We start from the raw sequence: 16,028 nt of genomic DNA, 5'->3' as shown, positions 1-16,028 counted from the left end.
ATGTTGTATACATGCTTTTTCGCACCAGGGACGGTTCTAGAATTCCATTGTAGAAAAAAGTCATGCTACTGCATGCAAACGCATACTCTTTATGTACGTATAGAAGAAGTTTATATACAGGATTGTAACTATCAGTTGAAGTCTGGGTTTCATCGTCCTTACAAGACAGCAACGGTCGTCGAACCTGGGGATATGGGGAACTCGGAATCCTACTACCGAGACAGTTCCCATATCCGCAGGTTGAATTTCTCTCTTTCGAATTCTCACCTATCTATACCGAATATGTCCTCCAGTCGTTTAAGTTTCTTCCCAACGGAACGCCGTGAATCCTGCAAAGATTTGGTCTTGGCTTTTTCTTATTTATATAGCTATCGGTTTTTAAGAATTTATTTATAAATACGACACCTTCTTCCCTGGCGCACTTCGTCCTCCCCCAATCATCCCCACTCGAGCTGAAAAAAACCTTTCGCTCTTCGGGCAGGTGAAATATCTACAACGATATCATTCCGAAAGGCCGATAGCCTTGGCAACGATGGCGATAGAGGCCTGGCCTTTCTCATCGATGATAGGGACCCTTGCTCGACACCAAGGATTCTTGGCGTGGAATGTATTCTTATTGGCAACTAGCTGGGGAAAACGATAAGGATTTTTCAACGTCGTGGCCATTCTGTCATGCGATTCGGTGGACACAGGCACGCTGGGTATAGGGCAGTTCAAATGGGCCACGAACACGTGAGTAGGCTGCGGTACTCTGCGTTGTCCTACGTTGAAATGTGCTCATGAGATCTCTAGGCTGAGACTTTATTTTTTTTTCTTAAAACATCTATGAAGCGCATGGTTCAATGTTCACTTCTGACTCGACTCTGGACTATGTCCTCAATGCCCGAGTCATATGAGACCGATGCCACTCAAATTTTTTTGGCTTGGCCCCGGCTCAGAGCAGAGCTGAACGTGAGCAATCCGAGCGTGCTCACGCGATCATTGGCTACATTCATGAAGGCTTCTTCTTTAGAGTATTTGTCAACGATGCCATTTTCTGCTCACGGTGGTGGGACATTATCAGGGCAATTCAACCGGGGGAATCGTCGTGCTACGGCCATTGTTTTAGTTGCTCACATATCCCACAGCAGTCGGATCCGAGCATAACGCCTCACCTCCGCTTTCGCAACAGGCTGTGAATTCTGCAAAAATCAGATCTTATAAATATTCGAGTGGTCGCCCAGGCATATTCAGCTCACCATGATTTCTTTGCTCGTATCGTTTACCATCCTCTCACTCTTGCGACCCCATCCCGCAGCTGGCATTGTCGTTGAGCCACAGCCAAGGGCAGACAAGCCTGCTGACAGTCGCTTGAAGGAGTTCACTATTGACCTCGTCAACAGTGATTTGGCGCCTGATGGCTACCTCAGAAGTAAGAGGAATCTATAGTTCCTGGTTAAACTAACGCGTTCAATGCCTACCAGGCATGGTTGTCGCAAATGGAACGTGAGTCGGGTCAATTTACTTAAATTTCTGCGGCTAACCCGTGTCACTGGCAGATATCCTGGACCCCCGATTTTGGTTAACAAGAACTCTTTCCTGTCTGTCACACTCAACAATGACTTGGTTCGTTCTTCAGTGTTCTTGTGAGTATTATTAGTGCTTATTAAAATTATCAGGTCGATACTTCCATGCGAGTATCCACTTCTCTGGTAAATATGCATTTCAATACCTTTTTTCATCCCATAAGAGCTCATTCACCTGCAAATAGGACTTGGACGGAATCTTCTACACCACAGAAAACTTGTGGAATGAAGGCAGCCCTTTTGTCACCACTTGCCCTCTCGCACCCGGTAACAGTTTCACGTACACTGTTGACCTTAGCGAATTTGGCCAGACGGGGACATACTGGTATCACAGGCGAGTGCCGTCATTTGAGTCATAAATGTGTATTGATCCTTTCCATGCAGTCAACTGAGCCTCCAGTATCTTGATGTATGTCCTTCCGGTTTTTTTAATTGCCCGTTCTGATTCATCACAAAGGGATTCCGGGGTCCATTGATCATTTACGGTTTTTCCTCTTCCTTTCCTCGTCTTCTTTACGGACTGAGACTTGTAATCCAGATCCGGATGACCCCTTGGCTCATTTGTACGATGTTGACGATGAGTCCACTGTAGAGACCTCATTTCCCGATATTTCACCGTACTAATCTGCCATCCTAGATCATCCAACTCGGTGACTGGTGGCACAACAGCACCCTGCCTATGTTCCAGCAATTCGCAGCCACCGGTATTATCCCGTGCGTCTCCCTTTATTCTGTCCTGATTTAGCTCTGAGCGCACTGGTTTTGCTAGAGTATCTGATTCTGGCACTGTCAATGGTGTTGGACGATTCAATGGCGGGCCCGAGGTTGATTGGTCTGTTATTAGCGTCAAGTTTGGCAAGCGATACCGATTCCGTATCATTAACGAGTCGGCGCGGAATGTTTTTACTTTCTCGATCGATAACCACACTATGACGGTCTGCTGCGCGCCATACGTTAAATAGGCAAACATACTTACGAATGCAATATAGGTCATTGAAGCTGATGGCCAGGAACTGCAGCCTTCGGTTGTTGACAGCATCGAGATGTTGGCAGGGCAGCGTTATTCTGTCGTGGTAAGTACTTGGATTGCTGTTGATCATCTACGCAGACTTAACATCAGTGTAACTAGGTGAAAGCGGACCAACGAATCGGAAATTACTGGGTCGATGCGCCCTATGTAAGTTTTTTTTTCCCGAGCATTAATCCTTGCCCTTGAGCTACATTATTTTGCAGGTCGGCGGAAGCCCTGCAAGAAACTTGAATCGTGAGTGTAATTTTTTTTTTCAAGCGGTCACGTCTGACCATCAATTCTAGAGAACGCTACTTTGTCCCGAGCTATTCTGCGGTACGAAGGAGCTCGGAAAGTTGACCCTACAAGTCCCATGACTTTGGGTCCCGTTGATGGTACTCCCTTGGTCGAGGGCCATCTCCGTCCCCTTAACCCTGAACCTGTGTGTTTGTTCCCTATCTATCTTTTGATCACGTTGTAAAAATTGATCGACAGGCACCCCCGGCAGATGTCAACATCACCCTCGAGTTCGTCGTAGTTGCCGGAAAAGCTATTTGGAATGTTAATGGAGTTTCGTATCTTCCGCCCGCGGTGCCCACCCTCATGAAAGTTCTTGATGGGGCCACGACTGCAGCCGACTTCAACGAGACGGAGAACACATTTGTCCTTCCCGCCAATTCCACTATCCAGATTGAGTTCCCAGCGAAGTTAGGGTATTTTCGACTGCATGTAAACTTATCGCTAACATAAGATGAATAGCGATGATGATGATGCACACCGTGAGCTACTTGTCTCTTCCCTCGCTGTATGGTTTCTCAGTGTTACCTGTGTACAGCTATTCACATGCACGGTGTACGTTTTTTCAGTTGTCTATGATTCAACAAATTCATTTTTCTTTATATTTAGATGGATTTCTGGGTTATCAAGTCTAACACCACCGACGAGATCAATACTGTGGACCCTATCAAGCGCGACACCGTAGCTGCCGGTGCGGCTGGTAGCATCATCCGGTTCAGGACTGATAGACCGGGCAAGTCTTGATTACTTATCTCCTTGATGTCCTTGACGGATTGTGCACTTTTATAGGACCGTGGTTCTTCCACTGTCATATCTTTTGGCACATGCAGGCTGGTCTCGCCACTGTCATGTTGGCCGATCCTGCTACTGCTGCGGAGAAGATTCATCCTGATGCTGCTTGGAATAGCTTGTGCCCCACATACGACGCACTTGCGCTTGAACAACAGTGATTACCGGTTTAAGCACTGAAGCTTCATCAAATTCATTACTTACCGGTTAATATATGTGAATTATTTCCTCGCGTTCTACGTCTCTTCTTTTGTTCCAGATTGGATTGGGGATATGCCAAAGCAGTATGTTGTCATCGTAGTGATTCGGGAAGGTTTTCTAATGCCCGAAATAAAAGAATCTATGGTGGCATGTACCCAAGTGTTCTCTTTACTTGCTGGTACCAATATTTTAGTCAAGGTAAAATCAGGTTCTTGGGACAGTCCGCCCTGTGCAGGCCCGGAATCACTAGATTCTGTGACGGTGATACTATACAAGTTGCACTGTCAGTCAGACCAATACAAGACGACCCCTAGATGACAAAGATCCTTATTAACTGCGTAGCACGTTAGTGATGCCGTTGACGACGGATGTCCAACCGCGCTTACACGAACAGAAGATCAAGACTGAGTCGAGAGGCGGCGTGAGAATTTACTAGAAAGATCAGTTTTTTAATTTCTACTTTCACCACTGGCTCGCTACGCCGTATCGACTTTTACTTATCTCCTTGAGGGTAGGTAGACAGGCGTGTGGGATGAGAATCTTGTTGAGCCAACAGACCTGATTTGATTATCCCTGTTTCCTTCTGCCTTCATAGCAATTCAGCAATTCCGACTCATCGTCCAGGCGTTGCAATTCTCCTCGGGGCTCGGCTTGTACTCCCTGATGCAGGTATATTAGAACTTGCACTCAGGCTTTCCTTGTGGAAATGTCAATGACGAGCTTATTACTGTTCACTCACACCTACTGGAGATCAGAATCATCGACGGTACGTTGAAGTGAGAATAACATCTTGCTACGTGGTCGTTTCTAAATAACTTTGGGATAACGCTACTTGTGTGTTGAGCTAAGAAATGTTGCTGCTCTGTTTTTTTATGTATTCTTACTTGACCTGAACCTGTGCTTAGTGCACCGGTGTGTGTGCAACAATTTTCGGATCACCCCAGCACGCACCACTGTGGATTGACCCATGAGCTCGAGGTCATTGCCGAATGTGAACACGCCGGTCTACAGATGCGACCACGGCAATCTAACTGTATGTGACTTGCAACTAACTGTGTCAGATCTGATCCGGCGGCCTTGATTGAAATTGGTGTGGCTCCTGTAGCAGCCCATTATAATGTACGATCTGCTAGCTAGTGTTACGGAATATGTCGAGTTCTGTTTCAATCAGATTAATGAAATGACCCCCCCTCCATCATCGAATACTTCTTTACCGCAGGTTTCCTGTACAAGTTGTTAGTGCTCCCCACAATGAATAACAGAAGTTAGTTTTTGAACAAGGGGCTACCGGTTAAGTACCGAGTGACAGCAATCCAGTTAGGGAAAGCGCGGCCGGCACGGTCCGGAGATACGAAATTTCAACGGTGTCATTGCTGCTACTGCTACTAATAGCTGTAACCCCCACCTTCTCCGCCCACCTTTTCCTTTTCCTTTCCCGTCACCTCCCTTCCTTCATTCACTGGCGTCCGCCATGAATTTCTTCAAAACAAAGCCACGAACACCGCCAGATCTTGTACGAGGCCTTCGCGATACGATCCCAAGGCTTGAATCCGGTGCCCCAGGAGCTGATACTCGGAGAAAGGCCAGTAATACCTGCATCCTTATACCGCCGACTGATTACTGAGGTCTTATCTAGGCAAGCGAGGATGTATCGAAGAATCTGCAGCAGATAAAGGCTATACTCTATGGCGATGGTGGTCGGTTGCGCTCCGCTCTCAATGACTCGTAAAAGTCCACTAATACGTACGACAGATCCATTGCCGGAGCTGGTTGCACAATTAGCCCAAGAAACGTATAATACCGATCTCCTGCAGCACCTTGTACAAAATATCGCTCGATTCGAATTCGAAGCCCGAAAAGACGTTGTCCAGATATTCAATAATCTCCTCCGACGTCAGATCGGTTCGCGATACCCTACTGTCGAGTATCTATCCGGGAAGCACGACATTTTATTTGCGACACTCGCTGGCTACGAGAATGAGGACGTTGCGCTCAATACGGGTATGATCTTAAAGGAGATGTTGAGGCACGAAGCGTTGTGCAAGATTCTCCTTTATTCGGATAAGTGAGTCGATTTGCCCACCACCGATCTTGTACTTGCGAGCTTAGACCGTCTAGATTCTACAATTTTCCCCATTATATTGAAACAACGACGTTCGGCATTTCATGTGACGCTTTTGCTAACCTCAAGGAGACGCTCACGCGACACAAGCCGATGGTGGCTGAATACCTCGACAAGAACTACGATCGCTTCTTTTCTTCCTTCACAACCCTCATCCTCTCCAATAACTATGTCACGAAACGGCAATCTCTTAAGCTTTTGGGCGAGATTCTCCTTGATCGTGCAAACTTCAACGTTATGACGCGGTATATTGCCAACGAAACCAACCTCAAGATGATGATGAACCTACTCAGGGACAAGAGCAAGAACATACAGTTCGAGGCGTTTCATGTGTTCAAAGTGAGCGCTCTTCCGGTCTTGTCGGCACTCATATTGACACCGGTGGTGGCACAGGTGTTTGTAGCAAACCCTAAGAAGCCCCCCCAGATTGAGTCAATACTCCGGAGGAACAAGGATAAGCTTCTGCAGTTCTTAAAGAACTTCCACAATGACAAAGACGGTACGTCACCCTTCGCCCTTTCGCCGCTCAACGCGTGCTTATTTCGATTTCAGATGAACAGTTCAGCGACGAGAAACAATTCCTTATTGTCCAGATACAAGGTCTTTAGTGTTTATCCTTCGCGAAACGAGTTACTCTGGTTTGTACCTCTCCCCACGCATCTGCACGGATCTTTCTTTCCGCGCACCTTTTCTGCATCAATTCATATTTTGGTACTGTCTATAATAATACTCACTTATTTGTTTGATTCATACTGTTTTCACGTCTTGCATTCTTCCATCCCTTTCTACATACACATCTATCCCAGTACAGACAGACCATACCCATTCAGGCGATATTCTTCTTGCTGCTCAGTCGTTTCGTGGTATGTAGTTAGACCATCATGCCCTTCTCGCGCAAGATATGTATTACCAATTCAATGCTTTCTGTCATATGGCTCCCATGGAACATTTGTAAATATGTCGATTTGACTACCTGTTACAGCCATACAAAGGTTGATCTAGTGGGGATATCAGTGTTTCTTGCCACTTCTTCGAGACTCCTCCCCTCGCTGACCCTACGAAACACCGCAACACCAGCAGTTCCAGCTACACCACTTGCGACCAAGTATTCAGAGTCCTCGCCACCAAACTCCATTCCACGCACCTGGTCCAAGCCTGTGTACACGTGTGTGATGAGCTCCAGCTTCCCTGCAACATACTGGAAGATCGCGATAGCGTCACCACGTTCGTCAATCTCCCCGACGTTCCTGTTTGACGCGTATATGTACTGCACGGGGAATTTTATTGAGGTTTTGGGAATGAGAAGCTCAGCAGCGGCAAAAGACGCGTTGACCGGCGGGTCTGGGGGGATGATGGAAACATTAGCGAGAAGTGCGGCAGTCTCAGTGGTATCAAGCAAAGGGATCTTCTGGACCGTGAGGGTAGATGAGAGTTCGTGTAGAGTGAACAGCAGATCACCTTCAGAAGGACAGGTAAGGGTTTTGGACCGGGGTTAGGTATCATCAGCAGATAAACGGACCTTCAACTGCTATATGCCTCGGTCCGGAACCTGCAGGCTGGGCAATTGACCCAGCGATTTTCCAGTTTCCGGCAGATCCGTTCTCCCTGAGCCGCCAGATTTGGTCGCGCCCCTGTATATGTGATCAACGCTGCATTGTACCACAGAGACAGAGCTGATCTTACCAAATCAGGAACTAACACCTCACTTCCATACTCTAGTGCCATGTGAGGGTGAGATACGCCTCCGCTAGGGGTGGGGAACGAAATCACGCTGGCGGTGTTGTCAAAATCCAACGGCGTGCTTGTTGTAGGAATGATGCGTCCGTTGCCACTCCCGTAATTCATTGCAGCGACTTGTCCTGTGGAGAGAGCAACTGCGAAAGCAGGGCTATCGCCATCGGTCGGGACCGTGTCGACTGTCGTGGAGAGTACGCCATTTGACGTGACTGTAAAGGATTGAACGGCTCCTTCAGTATTTTCGTTTGTCGCGCTGTATCACACAGTCAATGAAGACAGCTGACAAGTCGTCATATGGGATGATGCTTACTACAAGATGCTTTTGTTGGTAGGATGCAACGTTATCCAAGAAGGATTGGAACCGGATGGATACTGTCCTGTCAGTGATAGAGTGGATGCGACTGAGTCGAAGAGGTATGATGCGATGAAGACATCGTAGCCGCCGGCGAGGATGGTGAAATTTACCATCGTGATTTGGAGGTGGGTGGAAAGCGATGAGGAAGCATTGGGTTGGAACATCCTAAATATGCAAATGAAAATACACGTAACACGAGAGCATGATTCTCCAACACGGTCTCAGATCTTGGGTTGCCTGGGGTGGAGTTGCCATCGGTCCGAATAGCGCCGGCGATAATAGTTTGTGTCAGGTAGACGGAGGCTAACCAAAATATACAGGCGTCCCCGAATCTTTGCCAGACTTCTTGCGAAGACGAGTTCTACCGGAAGGATTCTTGTCGCACAAAGAAGGGTTTGATGCGTTTCACGGAAACGAGCCGCGGCAACGAATCACTGTATGCAGATCCATGTGCATATGCCAATCTGTCTGGTAATAATGAGACCATACACCAACATAGATCAACGAGTTGAGGCTAGATGTCTTGGACGACATGTCGATCACTGGCTTGTGTTTTGAGCTTCACATGACGAGGATCTGTTACGACAGCTCGGCAACCGCTTGAATTCTCGTGAGATCACTTGCATTCGATATCAGTTTCCAGGGTATTTTTTTTAGTAAGTATATATACCTGTACAACTCGTGAGTAGTCACCAGTCGCATTTGCATGAACGTAACCTCACCTTTTTGTTGCTTAGTGAGTTGAGCTGAGTCTCACATTCTACCACCCACCCTTATCGTGGAAGAATGCTCCTCATGTTTCTGTTTAGGAGCCACGCTGAGAATAAAACACTTTGCTTCCTTCTAATCGTCCAATTCACTACCTTCTTCAGAGGAATCGCTTTCTTCTTCCAAGTACTCTGAGTCATCGTCTTCGGGCGACGCGGTCCAAAAACTCCATTCGACTTTTTTTAGTGAAGGTGGCCTTTCTTCTCTGGGGATACTTTTCTTCTTCTCAACCCACCTCCGTCGAAACTCCTCGTCTGAATACATCGATGCCATACAGGAATCGCATTCGCCGGTCCACGTGTTCTCGTTTTTGTTGCCGTCAGCTAAAATGGTGGTGCCCGAGGAAAGAACGCCTATATTAAGATACACGTATTCGAGTTGTTCTAGGCAAGACAGAGCCTTTGGGTTATGTCCCTGGAAATAAAATGAGCCACACTGATGAATAAGATATAAAGACGCGACTTGCTGGAAGCCCCAGACCATTTTCGTACACTATCTTGGTTGGACAGGGTTCTTTGAATCGGGCGATGCAGCAGGTATTGCATAGTCCACACCATGTCTGCAACTGACGCAGTCGGAGTACGCGTAACGCTGGAAAACTCCTGGAGATACCACGGAGGAGCACAGGAGAAGGCCACAAGACGTCTCTGAGATCTAATTCCGTTATCCCCGAAGCTTTTGCGCGGGAAAACCGTAATTCCACGTTCCATTGGTCGTTATCCTGGCTGCCAGATAAAGGACAGTATGGTGTATATTTAATTGACAACCAATCCAGCCGTATCTTCCTCAGCCGAGTGAATCCGTCGATGTACCAGTCTTGTATGGGATTTGCGAGAGTCGGCGGCAACTGAACACAGTGCAGTTCGCTGTACGTATGTATAAGGCCTGAGGCATTTTGGTAAAGCGAGCAAAATTTTTGTAGAAATACCTCGTCCATTTCGAGAAGATTTCAGGTAGCAGATGTCCATCTGGAAAGGTATCCTCGTAAACCTTAGTGTAAAGCTTTGAGAACCACGCCTCGAGTGCTACATCTCGGTATGTTTTTGATACCAAGGAGAATGAATGTATCGATGCCCATTCAGGTTTATCGTTATTGCCACCATCTTGGGAGCTCGTACGGGGCTGAGCGAGGATAAACTGGACTATCAAGCGGATGAGTTCTAAAGGCAGGTACATGGTGATGGGAGAAGAATGTAAGCTCAATTTTCCCAGGCTCGCCTGATGCGACCACAAAACAGGATCAATCGGGGGTAATATTTCCGAATCCCAATTAGGAGCGCGCGCCGGCTGGTAGTCGGGCGGTCCTTCACAAAAAGTTTGAAAATTTGGCTGGGAAGAATCCTGATCCTGGTTGGTCGACCGAGAAAGCAAAGAGGGGTATGATCCACCCTTGAAAATCAGAATTGGCCTAGTCCATCTGATCCCTCACACTCAAATCCGAAGTACGAAGTAGTGTATGCTATGAAAAACGTTGAGACTAGGATCGATGGATTAGTACCAGCGGCGGGCTCGGCGCGTATCAACGTCACTCTTTACATTTTAAAATTTATAGTATCTCCGCTTCATCGCCCTGCTGGCTGGACTCACGACGAGATGGGGTAAGAAGACAAACCAGGGCAAAGATTGACGAACAGAGTATGGATATAAGTATGGCGGTAGCATGTATAACAAAATCAATTGCAAAGCTGGATATAAATTTGTGTTGATTCTTGTTCCATACCAGAGGGAAGATGACAAAGTTATGTCTAATAACCACGCATCATCTAAGTGACAACGTCAGCGTCAAAATTAAGATTACAGGAAAGGTAGTAGCACCTTGAAGAACTCTATTAAAAAAGAGTTCAGAGTAAGCAGCCTGGAGAGCAAGATGAAGGTACTCTCACCTTGATAATCAATCTCTCCATTTCCGTCCTGATCAGCCTCGGTGATCATGGCCTGTAGCTCAGCGTCGGACAAGCGCTCACCTTTGAGAATCATGAAAATATGTGCATCAGGAATGGTCAAGGTAACTCACCAAGACTGGTCATGACCTGCTTCAGCTCAGCGGCGCTAATGGTTCCGTTCCCGTCTTTGTCAAACACCTTGAATGCCTGCCTAATCTCGTCCTCGCTATCCGTCTCAAATGCGCGTTTTTGCATCATAGCCAAGAACTCTGAAAAGTCGATAGTGCCATCGCCATCGACATCGACTTCATTGATCATATCGTGAAGCTCCCGTTCGGTGGGGTTCTGTCCTAGAGAACGCATAACGGTCCCCAGCTCGGTGGTGGTAATCGTACCATCACCATCTGAGATACGAAAAAGAAATTGAGCGATTTCCCGATATGCGAGTGCCGCGAAAGAATTCACCTTTGTCGAACAAAGAGAAAGCTTCTTTGAATTCTGGACAAATGGATCAAGTCGAGTCATGAATAATCAGCCAGGACACACACCAGTTATCTGCTCTGGATAACAAGGTGAACGGTTGTCAGTAATTAGACTTTTGAGCGATCTCCAAGTACTTGCCTTTGGACTAGGTTCATGGAGATGATCACTGAGAAAAATCTACTAGATCACAGTAATCGACATACCAGTTGATCCATCCTTCCTAGGCAGTATCCTATCGGGGTGGGTAAAAGAGGTAGTTGAGGTCGACTATGAACAAAACAATGGGGCGTCTGTAAAATTAGGCAACTTGAATAGCAATAGAGTTACGGCACCTGATATGATTTCAAACACCCCTTAACGATCGTGCTTTCCGATGAGCGTGCTCTCCGTAGTACATGACTGCATTTATACAAGAGAACATACTATCGGCTGTACAGCAATAACTGCGATGCTATGCACTGGGGAATATGTGCTATCACCGCAGGATTTAGTTAGTAAGGGGCCTCGACGCGTTGGGCAGTGCGTGATCCTAGTAGTGGCTGTACCACCAGGGAAGGAAGACGTCATACAACCAAGGACAAAGGCACAGATGGATTCTGTTCTGCTATTCATATTCATTCCTTGAGACTCTTGGTTGCAACAAAACTAGAAATGGACGGAATTTATCGCAGTTAAGTGATAATTAATTAAATATTATGCTAATTCATGACTCGAATCCCAAATATGGCTAATGAGGGTGTGTAATTGAGCGAGCGGACCCGACTCACTAACTAGCTACCACCATCTGGGAGCGTGTGCTGTTACCCTATCCATCTGCCCTATCCATCTACTGTTTGCAGAAAGGCTCTAATACGATAATGGATGACGAGATTGAGTACCTAGGTACCAAGCCTGCCTCTGTGAATCGACCAGCAAACAATCGCCCCTTTCTAGGCGCCCTGCAGCCGACAGGTGGGTTCATTGATCATTGTCTGAATGTCGACCTTACTGGGGCTCGTGCAGGCATCACTCTTCATATCGAAAAGTACGGGGGCGAGATTGCAGAGACTATGACTTTTCAGAAGCCAAAAGGCAACACAATAGCTATAGGCAGACGACCACCCAAAGTCGATGCAGACCAATCAAAGCGAGACCAGGAGGAGGGCAAGGCCATGTTCAGATGCCCTGTCGTTAGCAGAAAGCATGCTCAGATAATGTTCTCAGATGCTGGCAATGTGAGTATAGTCACCTTCACCTTTTGAGGAGTAGTAGTCTAAGTGCCCTAGGTGTTTCTCATTGATCTGGGTTCACACCATGGCACCCATCTGCGAAAGCCGGACCTGCCTGTCTCTACAATGCTTCGTTCTGAAATGCCCACGGCCCTGTCTACGAATGATATCATCACGTTCGGCAAATCCGTTGGTAGGGGCGGTGATATGGTTCGACCGGTGGTTGCTCGGGTCGAATTGCTCTTCAATCAGCCCGTTTCAGCATTCAGGCCTCTTATTGTCCCAGATTCGCCAACAAGTTCAGAGGGGTCCGCAAAATCCACTGGCCGGTATGGTGTTCGCGTATCATCCCCGGAGTCCTCTTCCGGATCTGATCATGACTCGGATATCGAAGAGCTGTGTTCGCCATCACTTGTACCGTCCAACGACGGTGGTCCTCCCCAGTGCTTTGATTCTTTATTAGGCCGAGCCTCTCAAGTCTTAAAGAAACTCATCCCGCCCGCTCATTCAGCGCATTTGAGCCAGATCCCCCCCATCACCAGTCATGTATTCTTCTCTCGCAGCCCTCAGCCACCGTCAGAATTCGTCGGGTCTCCGGGACTGCGCTCACCCGCGATGAATCCCCTTGACCATGATGATGCTATTCCATCTCCGCCCCGTTTTGATCTGTCCTATCATGATCTCTACCAACCTGAAGACCATGCTAGATCCGCTTCCCCGATGGAACTTGGTAGCCCGTCATCTGTGTCTGCACCGCTCTTACAGAGCCCTCTAGAGAACGTACTCAATGAACCTGTTGTAGTTGGGGCGTGGCCCTCGCCACCGAGTCAGAGATCCTTATCGCTCCTCCCAGAGCCCTCTCTGGATGAGGGCATCGGGAAAGTTGCTTCTGAGGCTGCCGGAGATGTACCTCCGGCTGAGGTTGCCACCCCTTCCTTTGACATAAACGCTGCCCTGGACGAAGTCAAGGTTGAAATACTATCATCCCTATTCATTCAATCCTACTTACTTCTGCTTCAGGATGAGGTATCGAAGCTGCATGTCCTGCGTCGCAAGTACAAACTCAGATTCAACGCTAATGCCCATATTGTGAAGGATAAGTTAAGTGATCTAGATGAAAGGGTGACTGATGTGAACGGGCTATGCAACTCGCTCATTGAGCAAGTCGACAACTTGTGTCATATGGACATTCCAGATCTGCAGGCGCAAATTGATTCCCTGCAGGATCGGGAACAAGGCCAGGAGGATCTTTTGAGTGAAAGGGAGGACGCCCAGGCCAACATCCAGGCTCTTCGTGACCTCGTTGCTGGTACGGCTATTGTCATCGTTGTCCCTTTTTTGATCTCGACGCTCATCTTCCTTAGATACGCGAACGCTTCGTGAGACCACCGAACAGCAGATGGCTGCAGAGCTGGAAGCTGTGCGACGGGCTCGTGAAGCGGCTATCAACGCGATGTCAGAGGTATGTATAGGTGATACCCCCCATTTTTCTCACTGACACATCGCAGACACCCTCTCCGATGTCCTTGAAGCGAAAGCGCGACGAAAGTGAGGTCGAAGATGTGTCAGCTCCTGCGAATAGTGCCATTGCCATCATCCCGGTCCATTCCCGCAAACGCGTGAGAATTGCGTCCGTCATGGTTCAAACGACGGCCACAGTTGCCCTTGGGGCGGTGGCTACTTGGGCCGCATTGGCGTTCAGTTGAACGAACATATTCTCGTCGAAACCTGGACATTATCATGGTGTTCAGTGACATGGACGTGTAAGATCATGGCGGAATATGAATGTAGTATGTGATGTAGGACCACTATAGGCGTTATTTATGCGAAGACAATGTTGTAGGCTAAGAAGGGTACTATGCAATTGAAATTTTTCTTGGTATCTACTCCTAGCTTGGGTTATTTATGTAGTAAACGCAATAAGCGGTCTGCGAAATGTTTTTTCACGCACTATCGTAGGACTTGATGATGTTCGTATGCTAGTGGGTTACCTTTAAGGAGGCAATTTAGGGAAACTCAAACGCCCTCCAGTTCCGTTGGAGTGATGCACTTTGCTTCCCTTTATGTAAATAGACAAAAAGTACAAAAATATTCCACCTCTGCTGCTCGCTCAAGGAGTGGGATGTAACTGGCTATAATGAGGGCCTTAGAGACTGCCCTCAAATTGATTGCAACATGTGAATGGCTATTATGTGCTTTTGATTGGTGAGAAGTGGTGGTGGTAGTGGTGGTGGTTCAAGAAGGATGAACAGGTTGCAGGAAAGATGGTTAGGGGAGGGGATGATGAGTGCATAAATATGCCAATTGCAGCTGTGCTTGTAGGGCAGGGTGTTCCTGAATGTAAGTGGTCCATGTTTTAGAAGACCAACATCCAAGAGCTTGTATGATGGATTCTGAGAGTCCAAGTGATGCATAAAATGTAGCTCCTCCAGCTCTAGCAGAGTGACCACCAAAGTCTCTGCCTAGAATTGCAAAAAAATTCTGGTTGAACCAATTTCACAATGGGATATCACCATTTTCATGGATGAAGAGTGGAGTGTGTGGGCCATAAAGAAGATCTCAATGTTTTATATATTGTGATAGGAGTGTAACTGGGTCTGCAAGCTCCTGTCATGTGAGTGGGATGTCAGTACTATGGTAGAAGGGGTCAAATTTGTTGTAAGGAAGATGGTATTGTACATCACTCTTTTGGAGGATGAAGGAAGAACATTTGATTATTTTGTGAAAGTCCTGAAGTTATTTGTCATTTTTCCAAATGAGCTCACCTGACTGGTGGCAGCCATAAAAGCAGCAAGGATGGTGGCAAATAGGAGGTCATCATAAGAATCTGAGATGTTAGCAAGAAGACAAAAGGTGATCAAATGGGATAATTGAAGGGATAGTTTTTGGAATGTAGGATCATCTCTCATCTTCCTTGAGCCACAGATAGTAGCTTGTACCATGGGGTGTTTCCAACTAGTATCAAAGTCAGGATAGAGGTCTTCTAGAAAGTGACAGACTTCAGTCTAGTATTTTGGGCCAGATGAGATGAACTGGGATGTAGAGATGATGTATCTGCTGAGAGTAAGTGGTGTTGGTTCAAGAGGCAATGCATGAGTAGTGCAAAACTGTATATAGTCACATGCTCCTGTTGCATAACTATTTGCTGCTCTAAGCTCAATGATATGAGCTTGGAGAAAAGAATGCATTCATCAAGAAGAGAAAGAGAAGAAGCTAGGCAAGCAATGTGAGGAGCATACTTGCCCAGCACAGTTAGAAGGATTGTCTCTATTGTGCCAGCAGTAGATCTCTTGGTGGAGTAAAAGTGTGAATGTGGTCAGTGGGGAATTTATGATGATATTCATTCAAAAGGAGTTGGAAAAGCATATCTGCCCAAATATTATCTTTTTCATTAATATGTCAAACATGAACATCAATTCCTGATCTGAATATCAGGCCTGCTGCTTTAAGTAAGGGTCCATTGTGAAGAGGTTTTGATACTGATAGAGAATCAAATGCAGCAACAGAATCAAGGCTATCAGTGAAAAGTAAAAGGTGATGAGGAGGTTTAGATAGAGATACTGCATAATGGATGGCCAAAAAAATAGTGACAAGTTTGAGAAAGAAGATAT

General features: G+C 46.8%; 6 protein-coding genes across 6 annotated transcripts; 3 read left to right on the top strand and 3 right to left on the bottom strand.

The window, feature by feature from the left end:
* The first annotated feature begins 1,088 nt into the window (after nt 1-1,088).
* BT62DRAFT_997754 (Cu-oxidase-domain-containing protein) lies at nt 1,089-3,954 on the top strand. The gene is made up of 19 exons (XM_043190678.1): nt 1,089-1,411; nt 1,464-1,485; nt 1,539-1,605; nt 1,659-1,691; nt 1,751-1,899; nt 1,950-1,974; nt 2,023-2,050; nt 2,104-2,153; nt 2,203-2,279; nt 2,335-2,500; nt 2,555-2,638; nt 2,695-2,742; nt 2,799-2,829; nt 2,880-3,016; nt 3,070-3,281; nt 3,334-3,353; nt 3,410-3,426; nt 3,481-3,604; nt 3,661-3,954. Exons 1-19 carry the CDS (start codon nt 1,240-1,242, stop codon nt 3,819-3,821), a joined length of 1,623 nt encoding a protein of 540 aa, XP_043033988.1. The 5' UTR covers nt 1,089-1,239; the 3' UTR covers nt 3,822-3,954.
* Nucleotides 3,955-5,302: 1,348 nt separating this feature from the next.
* On the top strand, nt 5,303-6,953 carry BT62DRAFT_989275 (Mo25-like protein). Its single transcript, XM_043190148.1, has 6 exons — nt 5,303-5,443; nt 5,498-5,558; nt 5,614-5,926; nt 5,980-6,322; nt 6,377-6,482; nt 6,536-6,953. Exons 1-6 carry the CDS (start codon nt 5,333-5,335, stop codon nt 6,589-6,591), a joined length of 990 nt encoding a protein of 329 aa, XP_043033987.1. The 5' UTR covers nt 5,303-5,332; the 3' UTR covers nt 6,592-6,953.
* A 6-nt stretch (nt 6,954-6,959) lies between these two features.
* Nucleotides 6,960-8,188, bottom strand: BT62DRAFT_910574 (putative isomerase YbhE; the record flags this gene model as incomplete). Its single annotated transcript, XM_043183801.1, has 4 exons — nt 6,960-7,441; nt 7,503-7,614; nt 7,667-7,973; nt 8,031-8,188. 4 exons carry the CDS (start codon nt 8,186-8,188, stop codon nt 6,960-6,962), a joined length of 1,059 nt encoding a protein of 352 aa, XP_043033986.1.
* Nucleotides 8,189-8,597: 409 nt separating this feature from the next.
* On the bottom strand, nt 8,598-10,019 carry BT62DRAFT_975891 (uncharacterized protein; the record flags this gene model as incomplete). Its single annotated transcript, XM_043189211.1, has 3 exons — nt 8,598-9,257; nt 9,310-9,709; nt 9,772-10,019. The coding sequence occupies 3 exons, from the start codon at nt 10,017-10,019 to the stop codon at nt 8,919-8,921; spliced, it is 987 nt and encodes a 328-aa protein (XP_043033985.1). The 3' UTR covers nt 8,598-8,918.
* A 618-nt stretch (nt 10,020-10,637) lies between these two features.
* Nucleotides 10,638-11,630, bottom strand: BT62DRAFT_983134 (calmodulin-beta; the record flags this gene model as incomplete). Its single annotated transcript, XM_043189752.1, has 5 exons — nt 10,638-10,669; nt 10,727-10,807; nt 10,858-11,130; nt 11,192-11,212; nt 11,621-11,630. The coding sequence occupies 5 exons, from the start codon at nt 11,628-11,630 to the stop codon at nt 10,638-10,640; spliced, it is 417 nt and encodes a 138-aa protein (XP_043033984.1).
* A 191-nt stretch (nt 11,631-11,821) lies between these two features.
* BT62DRAFT_1080852 (uncharacterized protein) lies at nt 11,822-14,369 on the top strand. The gene is made up of 6 exons (XM_043179610.1): nt 11,822-12,160; nt 12,212-12,423; nt 12,475-13,386; nt 13,438-13,726; nt 13,782-13,879; nt 13,926-14,369. Exons 1-6 carry the CDS (start codon nt 12,067-12,069, stop codon nt 14,121-14,123), a joined length of 1,803 nt encoding a protein of 600 aa, XP_043033983.1. The 5' UTR covers nt 11,822-12,066; the 3' UTR covers nt 14,124-14,369.
* The last annotated feature ends 1,659 nt before the right edge of the window (nt 14,370-16,028 follow it).

The sequence above is a fragment of the Guyanagaster necrorhizus genome, assembly GCF_019112545.1.
Source record: "Guyanagaster necrorhizus MCA 3950 unplaced genomic scaffold BT62scaffold_49, whole genome shotgun sequence".
In the NCBI taxonomy this organism is placed as follows: Eukaryota; Fungi; Basidiomycota; class Agaricomycetes; order Agaricales; family Physalacriaceae; genus Guyanagaster; species Guyanagaster necrorhizus.
The sequence above is the reverse complement of the archived record's forward strand: the minus strand, read 5'-3'. Positions and strand labels throughout refer to the sequence as shown.

What these genes read in the sequence shown, in the direction of transcription:
- BT62DRAFT_997754 (XM_043190678.1), top strand. Translation starts at nt 1,240, where the DNA reads ATGATTTCTTTGCTCGTATCGTTTACCATCCTCTCACTCTTGCGACCC. An exon ending in CAGATTGAGTTCCCAGCGAA is followed by an intron (nt 3,282 to 3,333) that starts GTTAGGGTATTT and finishes TAAGATGAATAG; the next exon opens with CGATGATGATGATGCACACC. An exon ending in GTTCAGGACTGATAGACCGG is followed by an intron (nt 3,605 to 3,660) that starts GCAAGTCTTGAT and finishes GCACTTTTATAG; the next exon opens with GACCGTGGTTCTTCCACTGT.
- BT62DRAFT_1080852 (XM_043179610.1), top strand. Translation starts at nt 12,067, where the DNA reads ATGGATGACGAGATTGAGTACCTAGGTACCAAGCCTGCCTCTGTGAAT. An exon ending in AGGCGCCCTGCAGCCGACAG is followed by an intron (nt 12,161 to 12,211) that starts GTGGGTTCATTG and finishes GGGCTCGTGCAG; the next exon opens with GCATCACTCTTCATATCGAA. An exon ending in TCTTCGTGACCTCGTTGCTG is followed by an intron (nt 13,727 to 13,781) that starts GTACGGCTATTG and finishes CATCTTCCTTAG; the next exon opens with ATACGCGAACGCTTCGTGAG.
- BT62DRAFT_989275 (XM_043190148.1), top strand. Translation starts at nt 5,333, where the DNA reads ATGAATTTCTTCAAAACAAAGCCACGAACACCGCCAGATCTTGTACGA. An exon ending in AGGCGTTTCATGTGTTCAAA is followed by an intron (nt 6,323 to 6,376) that starts GTGAGCGCTCTT and finishes GTGGTGGCACAG; the next exon opens with GTGTTTGTAGCAAACCCTAA. An exon ending in CTTCCACAATGACAAAGACG is followed by an intron (nt 6,483 to 6,535) that starts GTACGTCACCCT and finishes TTTCGATTTCAG; the next exon opens with ATGAACAGTTCAGCGACGAG.